Genomic DNA, 20,182 nt, shown 5'->3' on the forward strand with positions numbered 1-20,182 from the left:
TTAAGTCGTCATGTTATCATTTGAGAGTGTATTGAGTCAGTAGATTAGATGAATAGATGATGATAATTAACTCATTCACTGCCATTGATGGCTATAGATGTCAAAAATTCATTTGAACTATTTCTATTAGTTTAACATTTTTTCCCCACTTTTGTTAACAAGAGTATGAAAACCCAGAATTGTTTTTTTATTGTACATTTAGAACAGATATAAACCTTTGTGATTGTCAGTTAACTAGTGAAGTCATGCTATTAATTATGATTTTTTTTTAAATAATCGCCTTTTGCCCCTAATTTTTTAATAATCCCCCACCCCCAAAAAAAGATTATTAAAAAAATAAAACAATTACAATTACTTTAAAAAAAGAAGACGAAGAAAATATTATTACAAATTAGGGGCGTCAGGCGATTACATTTTTTCGTAATTAATGGCATGACTTCACTAGTTAACTCACAATTATAAATTTGATATCTGTTCTAAATGTAATTTTTTTTTCTAGGTTTTCATACTCAACAAATAAAATTAACAATTATTTAACAGAATAAATTACAATAATCAAGAGGTTTTTTTTTTTTAAATGTGTTAATGAACCAATTGCAACAAATATTACAGTACTAAATAATGAAAATGTGTCATAGGCCTAATTAAAGACAGTACATTATAAACGTTTGATGGCTTTGCATGCATGAGTCTTAAGAACAAGGACAATTATTCCACTCTACATAAAGATTGTCATTTAATTTTACAAAAGTGGACTAGAAAAAAAAATACACATTTAAATCAACTCTACTCTCACAAATGTGACTTGAAGTCGTCACCGAGCCGCTGATGACGCAACATAGTCCCTTAAGTGTTTTCACCCGTCCTCTAAATAGCAACGGCTGCGTGTCTGCTTCAGCCTCCATTGTTGGCAAACAATTCATACAGTGAACTCGCCAAATGTGATGCGGCTTATCAGCAGTTTTTGTGTGTGCGTGTGTGTGTGTGTGCCTTTCAGTATTTGGTCTGCTTCCAATGGGGTTAAGAGTGAAGGTTCTGGTGATTCTTTATCATGATGGTCTTCCTGTTGCTCTGCTTCATGGTGTACAGCAACGCCGCGCCAGCGTCTGTCAGAGACTGGCGGGAGGACAACGGAGGGAGTTAGGGAGGATTCCAGCAGGAAGTATTCCAGCACCGAGGAACAATAGCTGGAAGTACTCTAGTTTCAACAGGAAATACTGACGGAATTCCACAAGAAAGTATGCTAGCTAGGAAGTGTTGCAGTCTTTCAAGTATTTGGAAGTATTTTTCATATAGATTATATAAGACAACGGAGTATTTTTAGCAAGAAAAAAATCGGAAGTATTGGAGTTGTTAGGTCTTGTTTTTAAACAGGAAGTAGACTAGAAGGAAACAGGAAGTGCTCAAGGAGCAAGTATCTAAACAGGAAGTACCCTAGCTCTATCCAAACAGGAAGTACTTAAATGTGTCCTAGATCATCACAGGTGTCAAACTAAAGGCCAGGGGGCCAGATTTGGATGGCCACATCGTTGTTGTTATTGTTTTTTTTTTTTGTGGCCCCGAAAGCAAATCCTGTCCATGACCTTTGTTAAAATCTGTACCAAAATTTGTAATTGTCACATGTAAAAAATAATACGTTCAACAACCCAGCCCGAGATGTTTTGATGTCATTTACCTGCGAGTCAGAGACGACAGATTTCGCCTGGAAAATGAAAGAAATTTGAGATGATTTTGCCATACCAGAAGGTATGGAGGACCAAAACCGCCAAAATAAATAAATACAAGTGAAAATAAAAACGGATATAAAAAAATACAAACAAATAGAAAGAAAGAAAACACAATATATATATGTATCTATAAATAAATAAATAAAATATAAAAAAATACTAAAATAAAAAAAACGAGATTTTTGTTTTTTTAAATAAATGTGGAAATAATTACAAAAATAAATATATAAATAGGATTAAATATCAATCAATAAATAAAAACGCTCTCACATAAAAAAAAATTATGCTGCAGACGCTCTGTCAGGACGAAATGTTATTCAAATAAGGGGGCAGTCCTAAGCGTGAGCAGAGCGTTTTTATTGATTGATTGATATTTAATGCTATTGATGTAATTTTTTTCCCACATTTATTTTCATATTTTTGAATCTTGTTTTTTATGTTTGTATTTATTTTACTTTCATTTATTTATATATATATATATATATATATATATATATATATTGTTGTTCGTATTTCCATTTATATTTATTTTTTGTATTTAATTTTTTATATCCATTTTTATTTTGACTTTTATTTTTTTTATTTGGTCCTCCATAGAAGGAATGTGACACGGTAACCATGACGACAAACAACAAGAAAACAGACCCTTGTGAAGATATTGTTGTATATCGGCTCCATGGTGATAACCCATTCCTTGTACGTCTGTCTGTCCTCTGCGCTGCGGTTGCGCTCTCTGAAGGCAGACAATCAGACGTCGTCGCTTCGGGAAAACGAGCTCGCCCTCGCTCCCCCCGTCCCCCGGATACTCACATCACTTTCTCGATGAGCTTCATCTGCTGCTCGCTCTCCCGCCGGGCGTCCAGGAAGCGACCTCGGACGGCCAGAGCGGCGCTGGCCTGTGAGGAGTTGAGCTGAATGATGGGCAGCGATAGCGAGGACAGCGCCACCGAGCTGAGCGGGAGGAAAGCACATTTGTTGCTGACATTTCGTCTGACACGACCAGTGTTGCCACAGTTACCTAGAAAAAGTAACTTGGTTACATTAGATGACTTGCTTTTAAGAGTAACTGAGTTAATTTATTGATTAATTGATTTTAAAAGTAACTTAAGTTACTTTACTGATTACTTGACATTAAAAGTAACTGTTATACTTGGCTGATTACTTAATTTAAAAAGTAACAGAGTTACTTTACTGATTACTTAATTTAAAAAGTAACAGAGTTACTTTACTGATTACTTGATTTTAAAAGTAACAGTTACTTTACTGATTACTTGATTTTAAAAGTAACTTAAGTTACTATACTGATAACTTGACATTAAAAGTAACCGAGTTACTCTACTGATTACTTGATTTTAAAAGTAACTGAGTTATCTTACTGATAATAAAAGTAACTGAGTTACTTTCCTGATTACTTGATTTTAAAAGCAATTTGACACAAGTCCATGACATCACCTGTCATGAGTGACATTTCGGGTCATGGTGAACACTCGTAGCATCATCTGTCCGTTCTTCTGCATGTATCGGAGCTGCAGCTGGACGGACACGGTGCCGCAGGACAGGGCCGATGTCCCTGGAAGCAATATTAGGAAAATCAAATTGATGTTTAAAAAATTTGTGTTTTTTTTACCAAATCAAATATGCCGGTTTGAAAAGATTGAATAATTCAAAGCTGTCAACAATTTAAATGACTGGTTAATTAATTAGAATGAAATCGGTTTAAAATAAAACAATTTAAAAATGAGCACAAAGTATTATTTTAGTAGTAAAATGAACAACTTAACATATGTTCCACATTTATTTTTCTCATTTCAATTTGACAGTTAAATATTTGGTTAATTTATTAGAATTAAGGGGTGTGTTCCAATACTTGTTTTTAATCCCTATAGTTTATTTTAATTTGCCTTGACAGCTGCCATCGTCACTTCTTTTCTTAGCAACAAAACCCGTTTTGCCACTCCAAGTATAGCACATTGTTCTTTCCATGATCACTCTTACGAGTATGACTTCTAATAACCGTGAACTCAGTCACCACTTTTACGCACTTTCACTTTGTCCATTGCCCTTTTGCTCGGGCGTGATGTTTACATTTCCTGTCTTTTCGGAAACAAGAATTCCAAAGTGATCGGCTTCTCTTACCTTCTGGCTCGTTGGCCCCAAACTGGAAGGTGATCTCTTCCTCCAGGTGCACGTTTCCCACCTTCCTGACCGCTTTGTGTCCCGCCTCTTTCTCTCCTCTCATTCGCCTGTTGCACATCATTGAAACAAATTGAAGCTGAAATGTGATTAGATGGGATGATTTTTTTTTTTTTTTTTTTTTTTTTTTAAGAATCTAGTGATTACATCGATTTGGGCAGAAGCAACGTGACGGTGCACTTGGTGGCTAACGTGCTGTTCTCAATGATCTGCTCAAACTCCGATTGGAGCATCCGGGGATTTGCGATCACCACCTGATGACACGCATCAGATAAAAAAAAGTGATCAGATTGGATGGAAAAAGAAGAATACGATGAAGAATGGATTACTTTTCCGCCCGTGCGATCTGCGAGTCTTCCCAGCTCGTCCAGCCTGCAGTCGGTTCCCTCGATAGAGAGCACTGATACGGTCACGCTAGTAAAAAGCACATAAATCGTCATTATTCCATTTATTGCATCTCAAAGCAACATTTTTTTTTTTATGTATGATAGATGTTATCGTAAAAAAAAGTGTACATTTGATTACAAGAATGATTCTCTTCCAATGGCTAGAAAATCGTCTTCGGCAGTAGCAGCCGGTATTCAAAGTATTTTTTGAATCGCAAGCACTTTTATCAAATCACCCCTGATTGGCAGCATCTTCCCCCAATTCTTCGTAGAAGATGGTGGACGACAGGAGCGTGCGCGCGTCGTTGTCCTCCACCTCCAGATTGCCCAACGTCGTGTTGGCCTTCCCGTCTGTGCAGATGATCACCTTTTCACAGATGAAGTTCATATCACTTGTGGGATTTGATGGGAAATGTCAATTGGCTGTGGACGATGGGGCACCTTGGAGCCTGGGTGTCTGGAGGCCATCGTGATGGCCACGAGAGCTGCTGGGCCCAGCGCCGTGGTGCCCACTGCAGACAATCTTCAGAGGGGGAAAAAAAAAAAACAAAACATGATAGCGTCACAATAACGTCAAATGGGAGAAATGAAATTCTGTGGAAATTGGGTGTGAATGCCAAAGAGTATTCTGTGGAATGAATGGAATTATTGAGTGAGGAAAACGTAAAATGTCAGAAAAGTTATGAGAATAATCATTGAATTTTTTTTTTATGTAAAATGTGAAAAATTTGCCCCCCCCCCCTCGAGAAAAGCCATTGTCATATTTTTGTTGAGAAAAAAAAAGGGTATTATTTCCAAGAGTTGTATGTTTTGAGAAAAATATCAAACTTAAAAAAACGTTTTTCTTTTTTTAATATCTAAGAAACTCAAGGGTGCTGAAAGATGACCCGCCAGGCTTCCCATGCTGCCCCCTGTTGATCATTGGGGGAATTTCCCTTTTAGGGATAAATCACCTCACCTGAACCTGAATCTGAAATACAGGCTCGTCAGCATTCACACACAAAGACAATGACTGTAAATGATGTTCCTGGTACCCCTTGACTTGCTCCTCCAGAAAGTTCTTGGTATTTGACAATGGAGGCGGAATTGTCAAAACAGACGCGGCCATTTTAAGATTGTCACTGTTTATCAATTCGTCTTCGCTCAGGACACGTGATGGGAAATCTCCATATCCGTGTATCATCACCTGTAGGAGATTGGCGAGAAATCAAATAGAAACAAATTCTCAACAAACACTTCGTTCGTGTACCACTAGAGGGAGCCCAAGTACCAGACGTTGAGAATTACTCAATTACGAGTTTCTAGATTTTTTAAAAATTGCATGTTGTACCTCATAGTTGAAGGTGATGAGCCCGACGGGTGTGTCAGGCTGCTGTTTGCTCAGCTTTTGAACGCACAGCAAAACAGCTTTCTGGACAAACTGGAAACGAACGCAATCGTTTTAAAATTCCACAAACGTGGCTCTTAAACTTGCATTCCACTGTACAGATTCCACAACGCGGTGTCCAAACTTGGCTTGCAGGCCATTTTTTTTAGCGGTCTGTCATATATTAAAAATAACATTTGTACAAGCCTGGAAAGCCATTACAAAAAAAAAGCAAAAAAAAAAAAGGAAGGAAATTTGCAATGTAGCATTTTTTTTTCAAGATAACTAAACATAATTGCGTGTTGGATTAGTTGTGATTTTCAAGGCCCGCGCTCTACAATGTCGATCTCTTACCTCCAGGCGCGATCTGTGTACATACTGCTTCCCCGCCAACACCTTTAACAAGACAAGAACGTGGTCACAATCTGCGCTGCAAGGGTAAAAGTCGTCCTTTCCGGTGTGCTGCGTACCTGAGAGGTGATGCTCATGGAGGCCGAGATGTCGATGCAGAAGATGAGCAGCGGCTGGGAGGCGCTCAAGAGTTTTTGGGCGGGGCTCAGCACGAACAGGCCGTGCTGCAACCCGGCACTCGGGGCGCCGCTGCGCTCAGGCGACTCGCAGAAGTAACAGCCGTGAGTCTGCAGCTAAAGACGATAACGTGAAAGAAATACTGTACAATCCACAGCTGCACATGTTTAAAGGGTTGTAGTAAATAATCTCAAAATTCAGGACATTTCCATATTTCCCCAGAGTTCCACAGTTTCTAACTTTCAAAATTTCTATTCAGTGAGACATTCCATTCAATGAGACGTTCAACAACAAAGTTCCCCATCTTTTCCACATTCCCCCAATTTCAAACAGTTCACCGAAAAAGTTACAAATGGAGACATTTTACATACATTCGACAGGTGTTGAAAACGATTTCAACACCAAGTTTCATATTCTACATTTGAACAATTTCGCATGAGCATTCCTACAGACATTTCTGTAGTTAGTTAAATATGCCTTTTATGGAAAATATAGTTTGTAGTAATCCAGTGGTGCAGAACTGTGGGACACCGTTAGCTAGCTAGCTAGCTAGCTAGCAAGATAGATAGATTAGATAGATTAGAAGCTATTTAGCTTAATAGCTAAACTGCTACCTTGATAGCTAGCTAGCTAGCTAGCTAGCCAGATAGATAGATAGATAGATAGATAGATAGATAGATAGATAGATAGATAGATAGATAGATAGATAGACATAGGCTACATACTGTGTATACTAGCCTCTTTGTGCTAAAGTAAACAGGGCCAGATTTTGCACTTAAATAAGTTAATTTCTGAGTATATTGAAACAATATAATTATTATTTCAGCAGAAATTAACTTTTTGTGACATTTATGTCTTGGTGTGCTGTGAGGTTGCTTTTTTTAAAAACGTAAAAATATGTCAATAAAAGGTTCATTGCTAGCTCTGCCCTTACATATAAAGGGAAACACTAAAGACGTTTTGCCTACCAGGTTGTCATAAGTGCAGTCCAGCACGGAGCCACATTGGGAGCAGGAAGTGGGTTTTCCTTGTGTGTGCTGCACTGGAAAAACCACACGCATCGTCATTGTAAGCGGGTAAGACAAAAAACAATGACGATGAAAGTTTACTGACCTTTTTCCGAGAGCAGCTTTCCCAAACTGACAAGGATCACGTTGGGGTTTCCCGGCAGAGGCCCGCTATCTTCTGTGCTGGATGCTGTGGAGCAGAGATGGCAAAAGTACTCAGTAGACTAGAAAATACCGCTATGCTTTTTGTTTTTGTTAAACTTTTTTTTTTTTATGTAAAACGTCGTCATAAAAATATTTTTTAATTACAATAAAGGGGTTGAACTTGAACTACCCAGCAAGACGACATGACATTTCTTTTCAATCTTGTGACAGGTGATAAAGCGATAATGATCTGTACCTGGGGGTGACGTGGCTGGAGGCGGGCACAGGAGAGGTTTTTCGGTGGTGGAAGATGCGGGCAGAAGCACCACATACTCCGGCATGTTCCTCATGAAGCACGGACGAGGTGGAGGACGAGGAGCTGAGGCTGCGGGGAAGTTGTTTGTTTCAAATCAGGCCTTGTTATAAAGCCAGTAGACCTTTTTACCGTGACGTACATGAAGTACTTCTCGATGGGATTCCACCACTAGTAAACAAACCCCGTCATGTGACCAACACCTCAGTAATTTGTATGCTTTTTTTTTTTTTTTTTTTTTGCTGTTTGCTTACGTATCGCCTGTCCAGGCCCATTTCCATTGAGCCCTCCTGGTGAATTTGCCGTCTTGTCTGCATGCCACGACGACTGTGAATCTACGTCGTCGTGAGGAGACGGCTGGCCGCTTGCTGCGGGTCTCAGGTGGGGCGGAAGCAAAGCTGTGGGAAAGCCGCATACATACATGACACATGGATCCCAAAATATCCTTGACCTTAAATGACTTTTCATTTTTTTGACAGGTAGGAGAAGCAAAATGTCAAAATGAAAGAGACTTGGGGGCTATGGAGGACCAAAACGGCCAAAATTAAAAATAAATAAATAAAAAGCGATAGAAAAAATATAAATACAAATGAAATAAAAATAACAATATATATGTTTCATTTTATTTGAAAGGGACAATGCACATTGATAAACAACAAGTTAAGTTGTAAATGTGCCAGATTCTAGCAGCAGTTGCTAATTAGCATCTGTCGTCCCCTATACATAAATACATTAAAATACACATCACGAAGCAATACAAAGGCAAGATAAAACAAATGAGAGCATTGCAATAAGATAACAAAATGTCAGCGTAAGACGACAAGATAAAACTAAATATAAAGGATGACTATATATATATATATATATATATATATATATACAAATTAATAAATAAATAAAAGTAAAAATAAAACACAAAAATAATGTGAGAGCAGATCATTTTTATTGATTGATTGATATTTAATTATTTTTATATATTCATTTTTGTATTTATTTCGATATTTATTTTTCGAATCTTGTTTTTTATTTTTGTATCTATTTTTTTACTTTTATTTATTTATGGATATACATATATATATATATGTGGTTTTTTTGCTTTTATTTTCATTTATATTAATTTGTTTGTATTTCATTTTTTGAATTGTATTTTTCATATCCGTTTTTATGTTATTATCGATTACATTCTCACAGATGAAGTTTTGCCACCGTACCTGCTTTTCGGTTGGGCGTCAACGGCCTGGGAGATTTTTGCTCAAGGTCGACATTGTCATAGAAGACCGACGTGGAACCCGTGCGCCCCTGCCGCTTACTCTTCTTATCCGGCAGCTCGCTGACCTTGGACTCGCCCGCCTTGACCTCCGCGGGCGGAGGAGGGGGCGCTGTGAGAGGCCGGGCCCAGCTGACGGGAGGTAGAAGCGCTGCGAGGAATGCAAATAGGAGCGATTACGCCTTTGCGTTCCTTCCAAGCCGTCAAGCTCGCATGACTCACTTGGAAGGCTTTCAGCCAATCTTATCTCCAGGAAAACGTTTGTTATGAAAGGACGACAGAAAAGGTTGTTCCGCTCAACTGTTGAATCATACTTTATGAACAAACAACTACTACCTGTGAAAGATTTCAACAACAGAGGTGGGAGTCGTCGCCGATTGTTAGCTCGATACCGTGTATGCCTTTGTCGTTTTATTGTACATTTAAATGGAAAAAAACAACGGAAGCAGATTGATTGGTGAACACCCAAAAGTTGCACAACAAGAGCACAATCTATTTTAAAGATACATTGAATGCAGCCCTTGGTAAGGTGCATACTTACCATTACGCAAACATAAGCAGTTGCTGGTATTTTGCAAAATCAGATCAAACGTTTTTTTTTACGTTTCACATGTTGGGAAATGAAAAATATTTCAAGTCGGTGCAAGAACGCCCCCCCCCCCCCCTCCCGCTTGCACGCCCTTGAGCATCCCCAATTTCAAATCCCACCTGAGCGTTTGAAGGCTTGTTGGCTGTCCTTTGGCAGCGGAGGCACATAGACAAAACTACAAGCAAACTCCATCGTGATCGAGCAGGCCTGCGAAATGACAAGAGTTCCGCAAAAATCAAAAGCGGACGAGTAACTTGGCATCGAGGCATGACTTGAAGCCCCCCCCGAACGAACGTGCGTGTGTACAATACTTACTCATGGAGCGAGAAGCAAGCGATGCGGTCGCAGACATGGACGCTTACCAGCCTTTCAAGTGTTGCAGCGGCAGCAGGTGACGTCTTGTTATCCAAGATGTGATTGTCAGACATCTGACCGGACCGGTCGGGTGGCTCGTCGACTCGTCATCGTTCGGAGGTTTCTGCTATAACTGCGCATGGCGCCGCTCAATCACACGCGATCAATCAATCAACTATTTGTGAATGGAAAACGGTGGGTGGAATAAAAAAAAAAAATGCAATATATATCTTAATTAACCCCTCAGACACACATTTTTTTCTGCTGGGCAATTTTTAAAATGTTTTGATCAAGTAGAAATTTTTGAAAGATATATGTATTTTTTAAACAATAATAATAATAAAAAAAATCTTATTGACTAAAATTTGAGTAATATAATTAAGAGTAATCATAAACAGAAAATGTCATAGTAATAATTTGAAAAGCAATATATTTAGCAATATAAATATAATCAACGATATAACCTATAAAATAATAGAACATGCAATAATAATAATAACAACAATCATTCATAACGATAATACCACTTTTTTTCAGACCGATTCCAATACTCAAGAGTTGAATAATCACCGATACCAAATACTGATACCACCAGTAACGACTTGGTAATGATAGTACCAATTCATAGAAAAATAGGAAATTGACCATATTTGGATATAATTAGGGTGACCAAATTTGTCCTCTTCTGGGGGGACAGACCATTTTCTTACGACCTGTTTGGGCGTCCAGAGGTTTTATAAAGTCATGTAGATGTCCGGTTGGCATTGCGTGACTAATAGGAGGTGAAGTACACTGTGTAATTTCAAGTGTCCTCTTTTTTTGGGAATTGGTAATATGGTCACCCTAGATATATGGGGTTTACTAACGTAAGCTTATTATCCTCGCTAGGTTTGCAGGATAATCATATTATTTACAATCAGAGGTGGCAAATCCAGCTCCAGAAGGTAAAAACCTTGCCACAGTTTGGATTTAGCCCCAGTTGCTAGCTAGCTAGCTCCCTAGCTATCTCTTGCTTGTTTACCTGCTAGCGAGCTAGCACGAGGGGCTAAAGCCAAAATGTGGCAGGGTTTTTACTTTCTAGATCTCTGACCACTAGTATAAAAATGTGCCCCCCAAAAACAAAGACATAATTTTAAAGAGATATCTATAGACCCCAAATTCGATATTTTTTCCTTAAAACTGCATGAAAATATTGGCAATTTTGTCCTTGTCTAATGACTCATTTCGAATGGCCACAAGAGAGCAGCCATTACTGGTATCAATCAGAGTTGCGATTTCCGGTCACATGTGCATGCATTCAATTCACTCGTGTCAAGAAGCTGGAGTGCATGGAAAACAATGATGCTTTTATTTGGAAAATGTCAGGGTTCCCCAAACGTTCTCACCTCCAGACCCAAACTTGGTTCCTCATACAACATACGTGAACAGTACACAGTCTAAATCTCATGGATAATCTCGTTGCCAAGAAAATAGCTTGATGATCATGAAAAGCGTTACATTTCAGCTTACAACATTTTCACATTTCACATGCTGGCGGCCGAGGGTTCGTTTTGGGAAACCCCGATCAACCTTTGCAAACACGCACACGTGGTTGTAAATCCGTGCCAGGGCACATTTTGTCCCGCCACTGACACGCACACATACATGAATTTCTTGATTCGGCACAGGGTGTCCGAGTTCTCTCTTCATTCAAAAGTACGACCGGAATTTAAAAAGCAAACCTATTTGAGTGTGCGAGCCCGACGCGGCTCGAGGACGCGACGGGTCCGAAGAGGTGACGTCACTCGACGAGTTCCACGTAATTGGCCGGGTAGAAGCCCTCCTTGCCTCCGCCCAGGACCCCTCGGCACCAGCCCTGGTCGTCCTCCTCCTCCACTTTCAGGAACTCCTCACCTGGGATCACGACGACAAGCACAACGCTAACACGCTCGCGTTGCACATTTTCTTTACCGACTGCGAATAATCATAAAGGGGAAGATAATTGATGTAACCGCGAAGGCGGCGGATTACAAATATTAGCGTGTCACCTGCTTTAAAGGAGAGCTCGTCCCCCTCCTCCCCCGTGTAGTCGTACAGAGCTCGAACCTTCACGCCTCCGATCATCACTCTGATAATAAAGAGTCGTGAGAGACGGGGGGCGTCGGGAATCAACTTGGCGGGAGAGCGAGTTGACTTACGGCCGGCCTTCTTTGCCTTTCTGCTGTCGCTTCTTTCGTTTCAGCTTTTTCACCGGCGGGACCCACTCCTGAAGAAAGACGGTCAAACAGGCATTTTGGGAGACTTGAATTTTTTAATTTTTTTTACGGTTTTACAAAAAAAAAAAAAAAAAAAAAAAGAATTGTAGTACGCAAATGAGTTTTCTTGACTAGTATTATCGAAGTGGGGGTCAAGGTGGTTCATGACTGTGTACATGCTCGAAGCATGGCGTTTTTTTTAAGTGCTTTGCCGCCATCTTGTGGCATCTATATGCAATTACAAACTCATTTTGGATTGTGGATTTTCTCTATTCGGGTTCTTACCTGGATCTTTGGCCATTGAGTGAGCATGCCAGGCCCTTGATTGTTCTTCCACCATTTGAGGTCCTCCTGCTCGTTGATGGCCATCAGAGTTTGGTGGAGTTCATTGTACACTTCCTTTATACTGACGTAAACACACACGCACGCACGCACGCACGCTTGTCAGACAAAGAAAACGTCGGAAATGTCCCGGAAGACGGAGGTCTTCGCCACCTCTCGTTGTTGGTGACGTCGAGGTGTCTGTGGATGGACAGGAAGGCCTGCTTCAAGAAGCTGATGCGTTTCCTCTCCTCCTCCTGCGACTGCTCAAAAATGACCTCCATCTCCTCCATGTAGCGCGGCGTGTAGCTCGTCACGTCCTCCAGGATTTTCTCGTAGCTCTCCCGAGCCTGCGGATCGCGCACAGGAAGCATTTTCACAGTGACTCACAAAGAACCTTAGATACATACTATATATACACATATGTTTGTAGTATACTGCCCCCAGGTGGCCAAGTCCTGCACACCAGAAGGAGTAGCAGGTTGTCCATTGAATTGAAGCAAAAAGTGTGACAAAAACAGTATCATTCTTTACTTTCTATGTATGCATTTATTTTATTTATTAAATACAATAATATAAAATGCAATTTTTCTGATTTAAAATACACATTACAAAATGTGTTTAGTTTTTTTGCTAGGCTGGAACGGATTACCGGCATTTTCATTCATTTCAATGGGAAAAGATGATTTAAGATACAAATGTTTCGCAAATAACAAAAAACTAAATAAAAATAATAAATAAAAAACTAAAAATAAAACAACAAACTGAACAAATTGAATATCTGTACTTCTACTTAAGTCTAAATTTAAAAAGATGATAATGCTCAGTTTTTGCTCGACACGATGTGCTGCTCGTTGTCACTGCGTCCATCCTGGGCTTCATAAACACAGAGCAGTACAACGACAACATATGTCCATATAAGGGCAGCACATGGAGGAAAGATTCAAGGTTAAAGGACATTGTTTGGACAAGATAGCAGCAGGACTGAATAAACACAAGCACGTGCACCGGAACAGCAAAACCTCCATTGGAGTACAAAAAAATCTCACCCAGAATTTGTGACTTGTGTTTTTATTTTAATTTTTTTTATCTGGCCCAGAGAGCATTTACTTATCGATAGTTTTTTAGTAAATAATAAAATAGTAAAAACCCTACCAAAGCTAGCTCCCTAAAAGGTAAACAAGCACCATGGGAGCCTCTGATTGTAAATAATATGATTATCTCGCAAACCTAGCGAGGATAATAAGCTCACGTTAGTAAACCCCATATATCTAGGGTGACCATATTACCATTTCCCCAAAAAAAAGGACACTTGAAATTGTGGTACCAGTCACAGTTACACAGTGTACTTTACCTCCTGTTCGTAACGCAATGCCAACCGGACATCTTCGTGATTTTATAAAACCTCTGGATGTGAGAAAATGGTCTGTCCTCCCACAAGAGGATGAATTTGGTCACCCTAATTATATCCAAATATGGTCAATTTCCTATTTTTCTATGAATTGGTACTATCCTTACCAAGTCGTTTGCCATTTTTCCGCATTATTTGTTCAACTGTGCGAGAAATGTTGTAAAACTCCGCCTCTTCCTCACCATGGTAGACATGCAGCATTACGTGGCCTCAAGATTCAAAGTCTGGATTTTTTTGTTCATTTTATTTATTGTGTTAAAAAAAATAGCTCAAGATTATAAAAAAGTGCTTTTTTTGTGGAGCAGTAATTTAAAAAATCAAATGTGGACTCTTTTTTTTTTTTTTTTGTCGATCACCTTTTCTTTGGCGTCGCTAGCCACCTCCCTGGCCTCCGTCACCTTCTGCTTTTTCTCTGCACTCCAATTTTCAACGGCGTTGGCTTGTTTCTCTTTGTCCAAGGCACTCTGCTCCTTCTGACAGCACTTGTGGTACGAGGCCCGGGCCTTCTCCAGCTGGTTAACACAAACACACACACACACACACATTGCATATAAACACACAAATGAAAGCAAATAATGGAAAGGAAGCAGACGGGAAGACTGCAAATGTGATCTGCACTCTGCAAGTGTCGTAATCTTTGGCAATGCAAAAAAAAGCGCACATCAATCCGATGGTACAAATAAGCCATCGTAGAGCATAAACCGTAGTTTTCGCTGCGGTTCCAAATTGCTTTGATCGCATTTGCTCGTCCACCAGCCCGTTGCCATTCGTACCGCTTTTTCCATAATACGTAGAGATGACTGAATGGGAAATTAAATTCTCGTGTAAACATGTGAACTGCGGGAGTTACATGCAGCCCCGCTGGCACTGATGCCAATCATCGCCGAGACATGACTTCTTCTGCGACGGGAGAAACATCTGCTTTGTATTGGAAATCCTGAGCTAAGTCCAGACTCATCAGATCCACATGCAAGATAGATCCACGTTGAGCAGCTGGTCTCGTGAGCGCCCTCTTGTGGCAACAGCACGTCACGGACAAACATCGTACCCGTGAACTTCCTAACCTTGCTCGAAATATTTTTCATTTGTGAGTGCATGAATAAAAGATCCACTATCCTAAATTCCTAATCCAACAAAGGGTTTGAAAGAAACGACAAAATAACCACGTAGTGTAATTTTTTTTTTCCCAGTGTTAAAAGGCTCTCTTGCATAAAAAATTAATTATCATTCAAGGACAGCACAAAACTATTGATAATATTTTAGATTTTTTTCCAGCGGTTGATTCTCATATAGACAACTTTAAACATGCTAACCACTCTTATAGGGGAAGTCAACCCCCCATTTTTTTTTTTTTTTTTACAATAATAGGTTATATGTGACCTCACTAGTCTAAACATGACATTTTTGGAATATGAGTTATGAAGCAAAATCCAGCCGTTTTTATCCATCTCAGGGGGCGGCCATTTTGCCACTTGCTGTCGACTGAAGATGACATCATTGACATCTCGGGGTCTCAGGTAACAACCAATCACAGCGGAGCTTTAGAAAACAGGTGTGCTGCGATTGGTTGCAAGCAAGTGGCAAAATGGCCGCCCGCTGAGATGGATAAAAAACGGCTGGATTTTGCTTCATAACTCATATTCCAAAAATGTAATATTAAATCAGAATGTCATGTTTTGACTAGTGAGGTCACATATAACATATTATTGTCAAGAAATGTTTAAGGTTGACGTCCACTTTAAGAAACGCAAGTATACGTTCTTAAGAATATGACGTTGTGGACCTTGGTCAGCTTCTTGTTCCACGGTTTCTGCGCTCGTGAAAAACTGGTGTTACTGTCGTAGCTTTCCCGCAGGCCGCAGAAGAGTTTCTTGGGAAAGGTCTCCCTCTGCCAGGTCTTGACCCGTATGCCTTCCTCGGCCATGAGAGCCCGCGAGATGGACGAGTGGAGGTCCGACAGGCGCTCGGTGGAGGTGAAGAAGCTCTGCCAGGCCGTCATCAGCGAGCCGTAGAGCGGCCCTGGGGGGGGGGGGGGGGGGGGGGTTTGGAGGGGGGGGGGGTAAAATGACAAATGGAGGAATGAAACAGAGCGGGCCTCCGAGGTGAGTCATGCAACCAATAAAGAAGTAATCATCTCCATCTTTCCACTCTAAAGCACATGGACTCATTTAGAAGCAATCAAGGGATCTTTTTCTAAATTGCTCAAATGTGCATGTTTGCAATGTTTTGACATCACCGCGAGTATGGAACGATATCTTCGTAATCCACCCTTAAGTGCATTATTTTTATCCTCCATCGCAAGACGATTGAAATAAAGCTCAATATATTCTTTATCCTCCGCAAAGAATGAACGCTATTACTGCAGTTTACTGCGGAACGGTGACCGACCGGATCGCTGGCTGGCTCGGCGTGTCTTACTCACGAGAGTCCACAATTGCTTTCCATTTGTTGCTCCACTGGCTGAGCTGCTGGGCGTACTGCTGCTCGACCCGGGCCCTCTCGGCGAAGCAGGCCACGATGTCGTTGCAGGCCTGGTAGGACTGTTGGGTTCTGTGCACCGTCGGTACATAATTCCCAGGCTGCAAGAGCGACACGCAGCAAATCGCGAGTTGCGCAACACACTTACGCGGAAAGCACAACTTACCATGTAGAAGCTGTGTTTGGCGACGTCTCGAGTCGGCTCTTGGGGGAGGCTCGCCATGACGGTGGCTGTCGAGTTGCTGCCGCCCTGCAAGAGAGTTGCTAGACTGTTTAACGCACGTTTCAATCAAAGGGAAGGCGTTTTTTTTTTTTGTTGGCTGAGCCACGCCGGTGATTATCACGCAACTGGTTGGACGCCTCCGCTGTGTCATTAGAGTCAAGTCTGTCATGAACAGAGTTGTTTTGAAAGACAAAGCGAAACTACTGCGAAGCGAAGCTATTACAGTGTTCGGTTGTAGGGATGGTAACAGGCAGGTGAACTGCAGAGTTGTCAATTACAGTTTCAATTATTACGCTCCACAATTACAAAATCGGCATAATCATAAGAATGTGACTGAAGTGAGCCCCCTTCGCTCCCGGTTGTTTTACTGGATTTTGACTGATTTTTGCAAGGCCCACAGAATATTCAGTTCTATTGCTATAAAAAAACAAAACATGAAACCTACCAAAAGAAAGATTAGAGTCTCAATCATAAGGGGGAAAAAAAGTATATTTGTAGCAATTAGCATTATAATATAGCTAATTTTCATCAATATGCACATTCCTGGTGACAACACTGTCAAAAACAGCTTGTTGCAACATGGCCCTGGTTGATCTCTTATACTCTGCTGCCACCTGCTGGCCGTTTTTTGTAATAACTACCATTGCTCCAATCAGTTCAGAAGCTGCATCAAAGCCTTCTGTATGCTCTGGCATAAAAACAAACAAACGTATAAATATGTCTTTGGGAGTGAAGGATGAAGTAAAAATGTATTTATATGTTTTTGGGGGCAAGTTTATACTCATTTTGAGTTTAAATTGATGTATTTTATTTATTTTTTTACAATTTTTTACAAATTTAATAAATCTTGCTTGGTCCAAAATAAGTGTTTCAAAATAAATTAAAAATAATATTAATTAATATTTTTTTACATTACATTTTCTTGTTTTGTAACAAAAAACATATGATTATCCTAATCGTGATTTCAATTATTAACCAAATTGATCATGATTAATAATTTCTTCATAATCGAGCAGCCCTAGTGAACTGTACCTAATGCCATCTAGTGGAAGAGCATTTAACTGTTCTTTCAATCAGTATACGTCACTAGCATAGATGATTAGGGCCTGACCATTATGGATTTTTTTTAGATAACCGATTGATTGGTCGACTAATTGAAGTATTTGATCAAATAATTTATTTTTTGGTGCAATATGAATTACAGGCAGAACATTTGACTATTTGTATTTGTTAAAAAAGAGAAAAAATCCATTCAATGTCGATATATTTTGGGGTGGCGGGGTATTTGAATGTCATTATCTTTGTCTAATATCTAAATAAAATAAAAAAGAAGAAGCTTATTTCTCCAATTTCAAAAGAGCTATTAATAATCGAATAAAATCCGTCAGCTGATTAATCAGCAAATAATTAGATTTTTAATATAACGCACAAATAACAATGTTGCTTGCTGTTGTTCCTGCCAATAAGAGAACCAAAATGTTATTTATACCGTCCCAAGCTTGGGTACATGCATAGCTGTCCCAGTGGCAGACTGGAATTCCCAAGGAGGGTGGGGGCGCAAAAGGGGGAGGGGGGGGGGGGGGGTAGCGGCAGGAATAGAACAGCCGCTCCTGCATTCTTCCCAAAAATAAACAGCAGTGAAAGGTCATCTTTCCCTTCGCTCTGATTAATACAGAAGCCAACGTCCAGATCCAGCCCAGCTCCGTTTTGTTTTTTAAATCAAAGGAAGTTGTGGCAAAAGCGGGCGCGTGCAAAAAAGGCAGCAGTCGCAGAATGTCGTGCGTGTGAGTCATGCGAAGGTGACTAACCACGCCTCAGCACCACAAGCCATGACTGCACCTACCAGTCATGCAGCGAGCTCGTCCTCGCACCTCGTACCAGACTGCTGGTTTTTCTTTCTTTCTTTTCTTTCGTTTTCTGAAAACGTCCTAAACGTGTTCTTGAGAAAGCAGAGGGCAGAATGAGCCAAAGTCCTCTCAATACTTAAGTAGAAGTGTGGAGTGATTTGACTCCAGACCACTGGCATGGCAGCTTTATAGCGCCTCATTGTCAGCCACGAGTGCACGCACGTCATGCTGAGAAAGACCGAAGAGTGAGAAGGAGGATTTTTTTAAATTTTATTAAATCCATCTTGTCGGTTAATGCTTCCGCTTCTGGCTGGCGTGGTCGATTTGGAGCGTCTCGTTGTTGGCCACGAGTGCACGCACACCATGCTGAGAAAGACCGAAGAGTGAGAAGGGGAATTTTTACATTTTTTATTAAATCAATCTTGACTGTTAATGCTTCAGCTTCGGGCTGGCGTGGTCGATTTAGAGCGCCCCGTTGTTGGCCACGAGTGCACGGACATCATGGAAAGATGGCAGAAGAGCGATGTAAAACCAATTTCACAAGTATGACGTGACGGCCAAGCATGTAAACCGGTGCTTTACGCTGACGTGGCCTCTTTAGAGCGCCTCGTTGTGCTGTGGAAAAGCTCTGGGATGACCCACTGAGACATATTCCATAGTTAACTGCTATATTTTCGCAATGCTAGATAAAGTAGCATCCGTATTATATTGACAGAAGAGTGGGCCGTGGTTTCAGCGCATTTAGCGGACACGCCCACAGCGGTCGAGAGCGGAGACCATTTGGATTTTTCCCGATTTTGAAGCCTCAGGGACTTCAATGCTCCCCGTTTCAAGTTCCACCGACAAACTCCAGAAGCTCTCAATCAACTTTTACTTCTCATTGCTTCCGTCTATTTTTATTTCATGCCGTCATGAGCCGAGGGTGGGGAAAAAAAAAAAGTGTCGATGTATTTGTAGTTTCTTCCCACCACTGGACGAAGACGAACAGGACGCACAGAAGCGAACAGGCCGCGTTGTCCTATCGAAGCCAAAAACAAAAACCAAGGCGGCAGCAGAGCAGTCAGTCCCGGCCGTGGGCACTTACATGTTGTTTGTGAATCACCACTGATTACTCAAGTGAGCAGCACTTGTTACTGGAGGCTCGCCCTCTTATCATGAACCCCCCCCCCCCCCCACCCCCAACTGACCCCATTTTGCCTCACTTAAAGTTATACGCACACACGGTTGGTTGATTAGAGCCACACTGGTCTTCTTACCTTTAGCTTGATTTCCTTTCTTCTCGTTCCCCCTCACTTGAAGTCCATCCCTGGCATCCCCTCACTCCTCTTCGAATATCACTTCTCCAGCCTAGAGGGAGAGAACCCCCCCCCCCCCCCCCCCCCCGCACACACACACACACACACACACACACTTGCCCCGCCTTCTGTGACTCTCTATATGGTGCCAATGGGATGCCCCAGTGTCATTTTGACTTGTGGCAATGTGGTGCGGAGTCATGTGAGCTTATTAGACAGTGAGTGACATCCAGAGGTGGCAAAAGTACTCACAAGATGTACTTAAGTAAAAGAATGGATACTTGTGTATATATAAAAAAAAAAAACACACACACAGTAGAAGTACTGATATAATTGAATATAATTTTAAAAATGTATCACACTTCATAAATTTTCCCACCTTGGCCACCTGGGGGCAGTATATTACAAAGATATACAGTTCACTGAGATGTCGCAACTTTTCTCTACGCTCGTCAGTACGGCACTAATGGTCATTCTTTGCAGAGGATAAATAATAAAA

The 20,182-nt window shown here is 40.8% G+C and overlaps 2 protein-coding genes across 2 annotated transcripts; both read right to left on the bottom strand.

Annotated features, from left to right (window-relative positions):
• Positions 1-8: 8 nt before the first annotated feature.
• On the bottom strand, positions 9-10,071 carry LOC147156429 (circularly permutated Ras protein 1). Its single transcript, XM_086065020.1, has 21 exons — positions 9,836-10,071; positions 9,640-9,727; positions 8,876-9,082; positions 7,919-8,062; positions 7,608-7,736; positions 7,314-7,397; positions 7,169-7,242; positions 6,143-6,316; positions 6,027-6,068; positions 5,637-5,726; positions 5,341-5,492; positions 4,748-4,829; positions 4,543-4,673; positions 4,250-4,334; positions 4,068-4,174; positions 3,864-3,970; positions 3,180-3,297; positions 2,538-2,678; positions 2,373-2,460; positions 1,676-1,702; positions 9-1,116 (listed from the first exon to the last, which is right to left on the bottom strand). Exons 2-21 carry the CDS (start codon positions 9,710-9,712, stop codon positions 1,021-1,023), a joined length of 2,151 nt encoding a protein of 716 aa, XP_085921146.1. The 5' UTR covers positions 9,713-9,727; positions 9,836-10,071; the 3' UTR covers positions 9-1,020.
• A 1,128-nt stretch (positions 10,072-11,199) lies between these two features.
• LOC147156430 (protein kinase C and casein kinase substrate in neurons protein 3) lies at positions 11,200-19,756 on the bottom strand. The gene is made up of 10 exons (XM_086064543.1): positions 19,645-19,756; positions 16,485-16,568; positions 16,263-16,419; positions 15,624-15,859; positions 14,197-14,352; positions 12,604-12,779; positions 12,394-12,514; positions 12,052-12,119; positions 11,902-11,981; positions 11,200-11,767 (listed from the first exon to the last, which is right to left on the bottom strand). Exons 2-10 carry the CDS (start codon positions 16,539-16,541, stop codon positions 11,655-11,657), a joined length of 1,164 nt encoding a protein of 387 aa, XP_085920669.1. The 5' UTR covers positions 16,542-16,568; positions 19,645-19,756; the 3' UTR covers positions 11,200-11,654.
• Between the last annotated feature and the right edge of the window lie 426 nt (positions 19,757-20,182).

Source organism: Leptonotus elevatus, chromosome 20 (assembly GCF_054856555.1).
Source record: "Leptonotus elevatus isolate MCC_2025b chromosome 20, RoL_Lele_1.0, whole genome shotgun sequence".
Taxonomy (NCBI): Eukaryota; Metazoa; Chordata; class Actinopteri; order Syngnathiformes; family Syngnathidae; genus Leptonotus; species Leptonotus elevatus.

Excerpts from the sequence above, each read along its gene's own strand:
- LOC147156429 (XM_086065020.1), bottom strand. The coding sequence starts at position 9,712 with ATGGAGTTTGCTTGTAGTTTTGTCTATGTGCCTCCGCTGCCAAAGGAC. Across the intron at positions 3,298-3,863 it reads TGGGGCCAACGAGCCAGAAG|GGACATCGGCCCTGTCCTGC; the intron begins GTAAGAGAAGCC and ends TATTGCTTCCAG. Across the intron at positions 2,461-2,537 it reads AAGCTCATCGAGAAAGTGAT|AGAGCGCAACCGCAGCGCAG; the intron begins GTGAGTATCCGG and ends GTCTGCCTTCAG.
- LOC147156430 (XM_086064543.1), bottom strand. The coding sequence starts at position 16,541 with ATGGCGAGCCTCCCCCAAGAGCCGACTCGAGACGTCGCCAAACACAGC. Across the intron at positions 14,353-15,623 it reads GGAACAAGAAGCTGACCAAG|CTGGAGAAGGCCCGGGCCTC; the intron begins GTCCACAACGTC and ends TGTGTTAACCAG. Across the intron at positions 11,982-12,051 it reads AAAGGCAAAGAAGGCCGGCC|AGTGATGATCGGAGGCGTGA; the intron begins GTAAGTCAACTC and ends CTTTATTATCAG.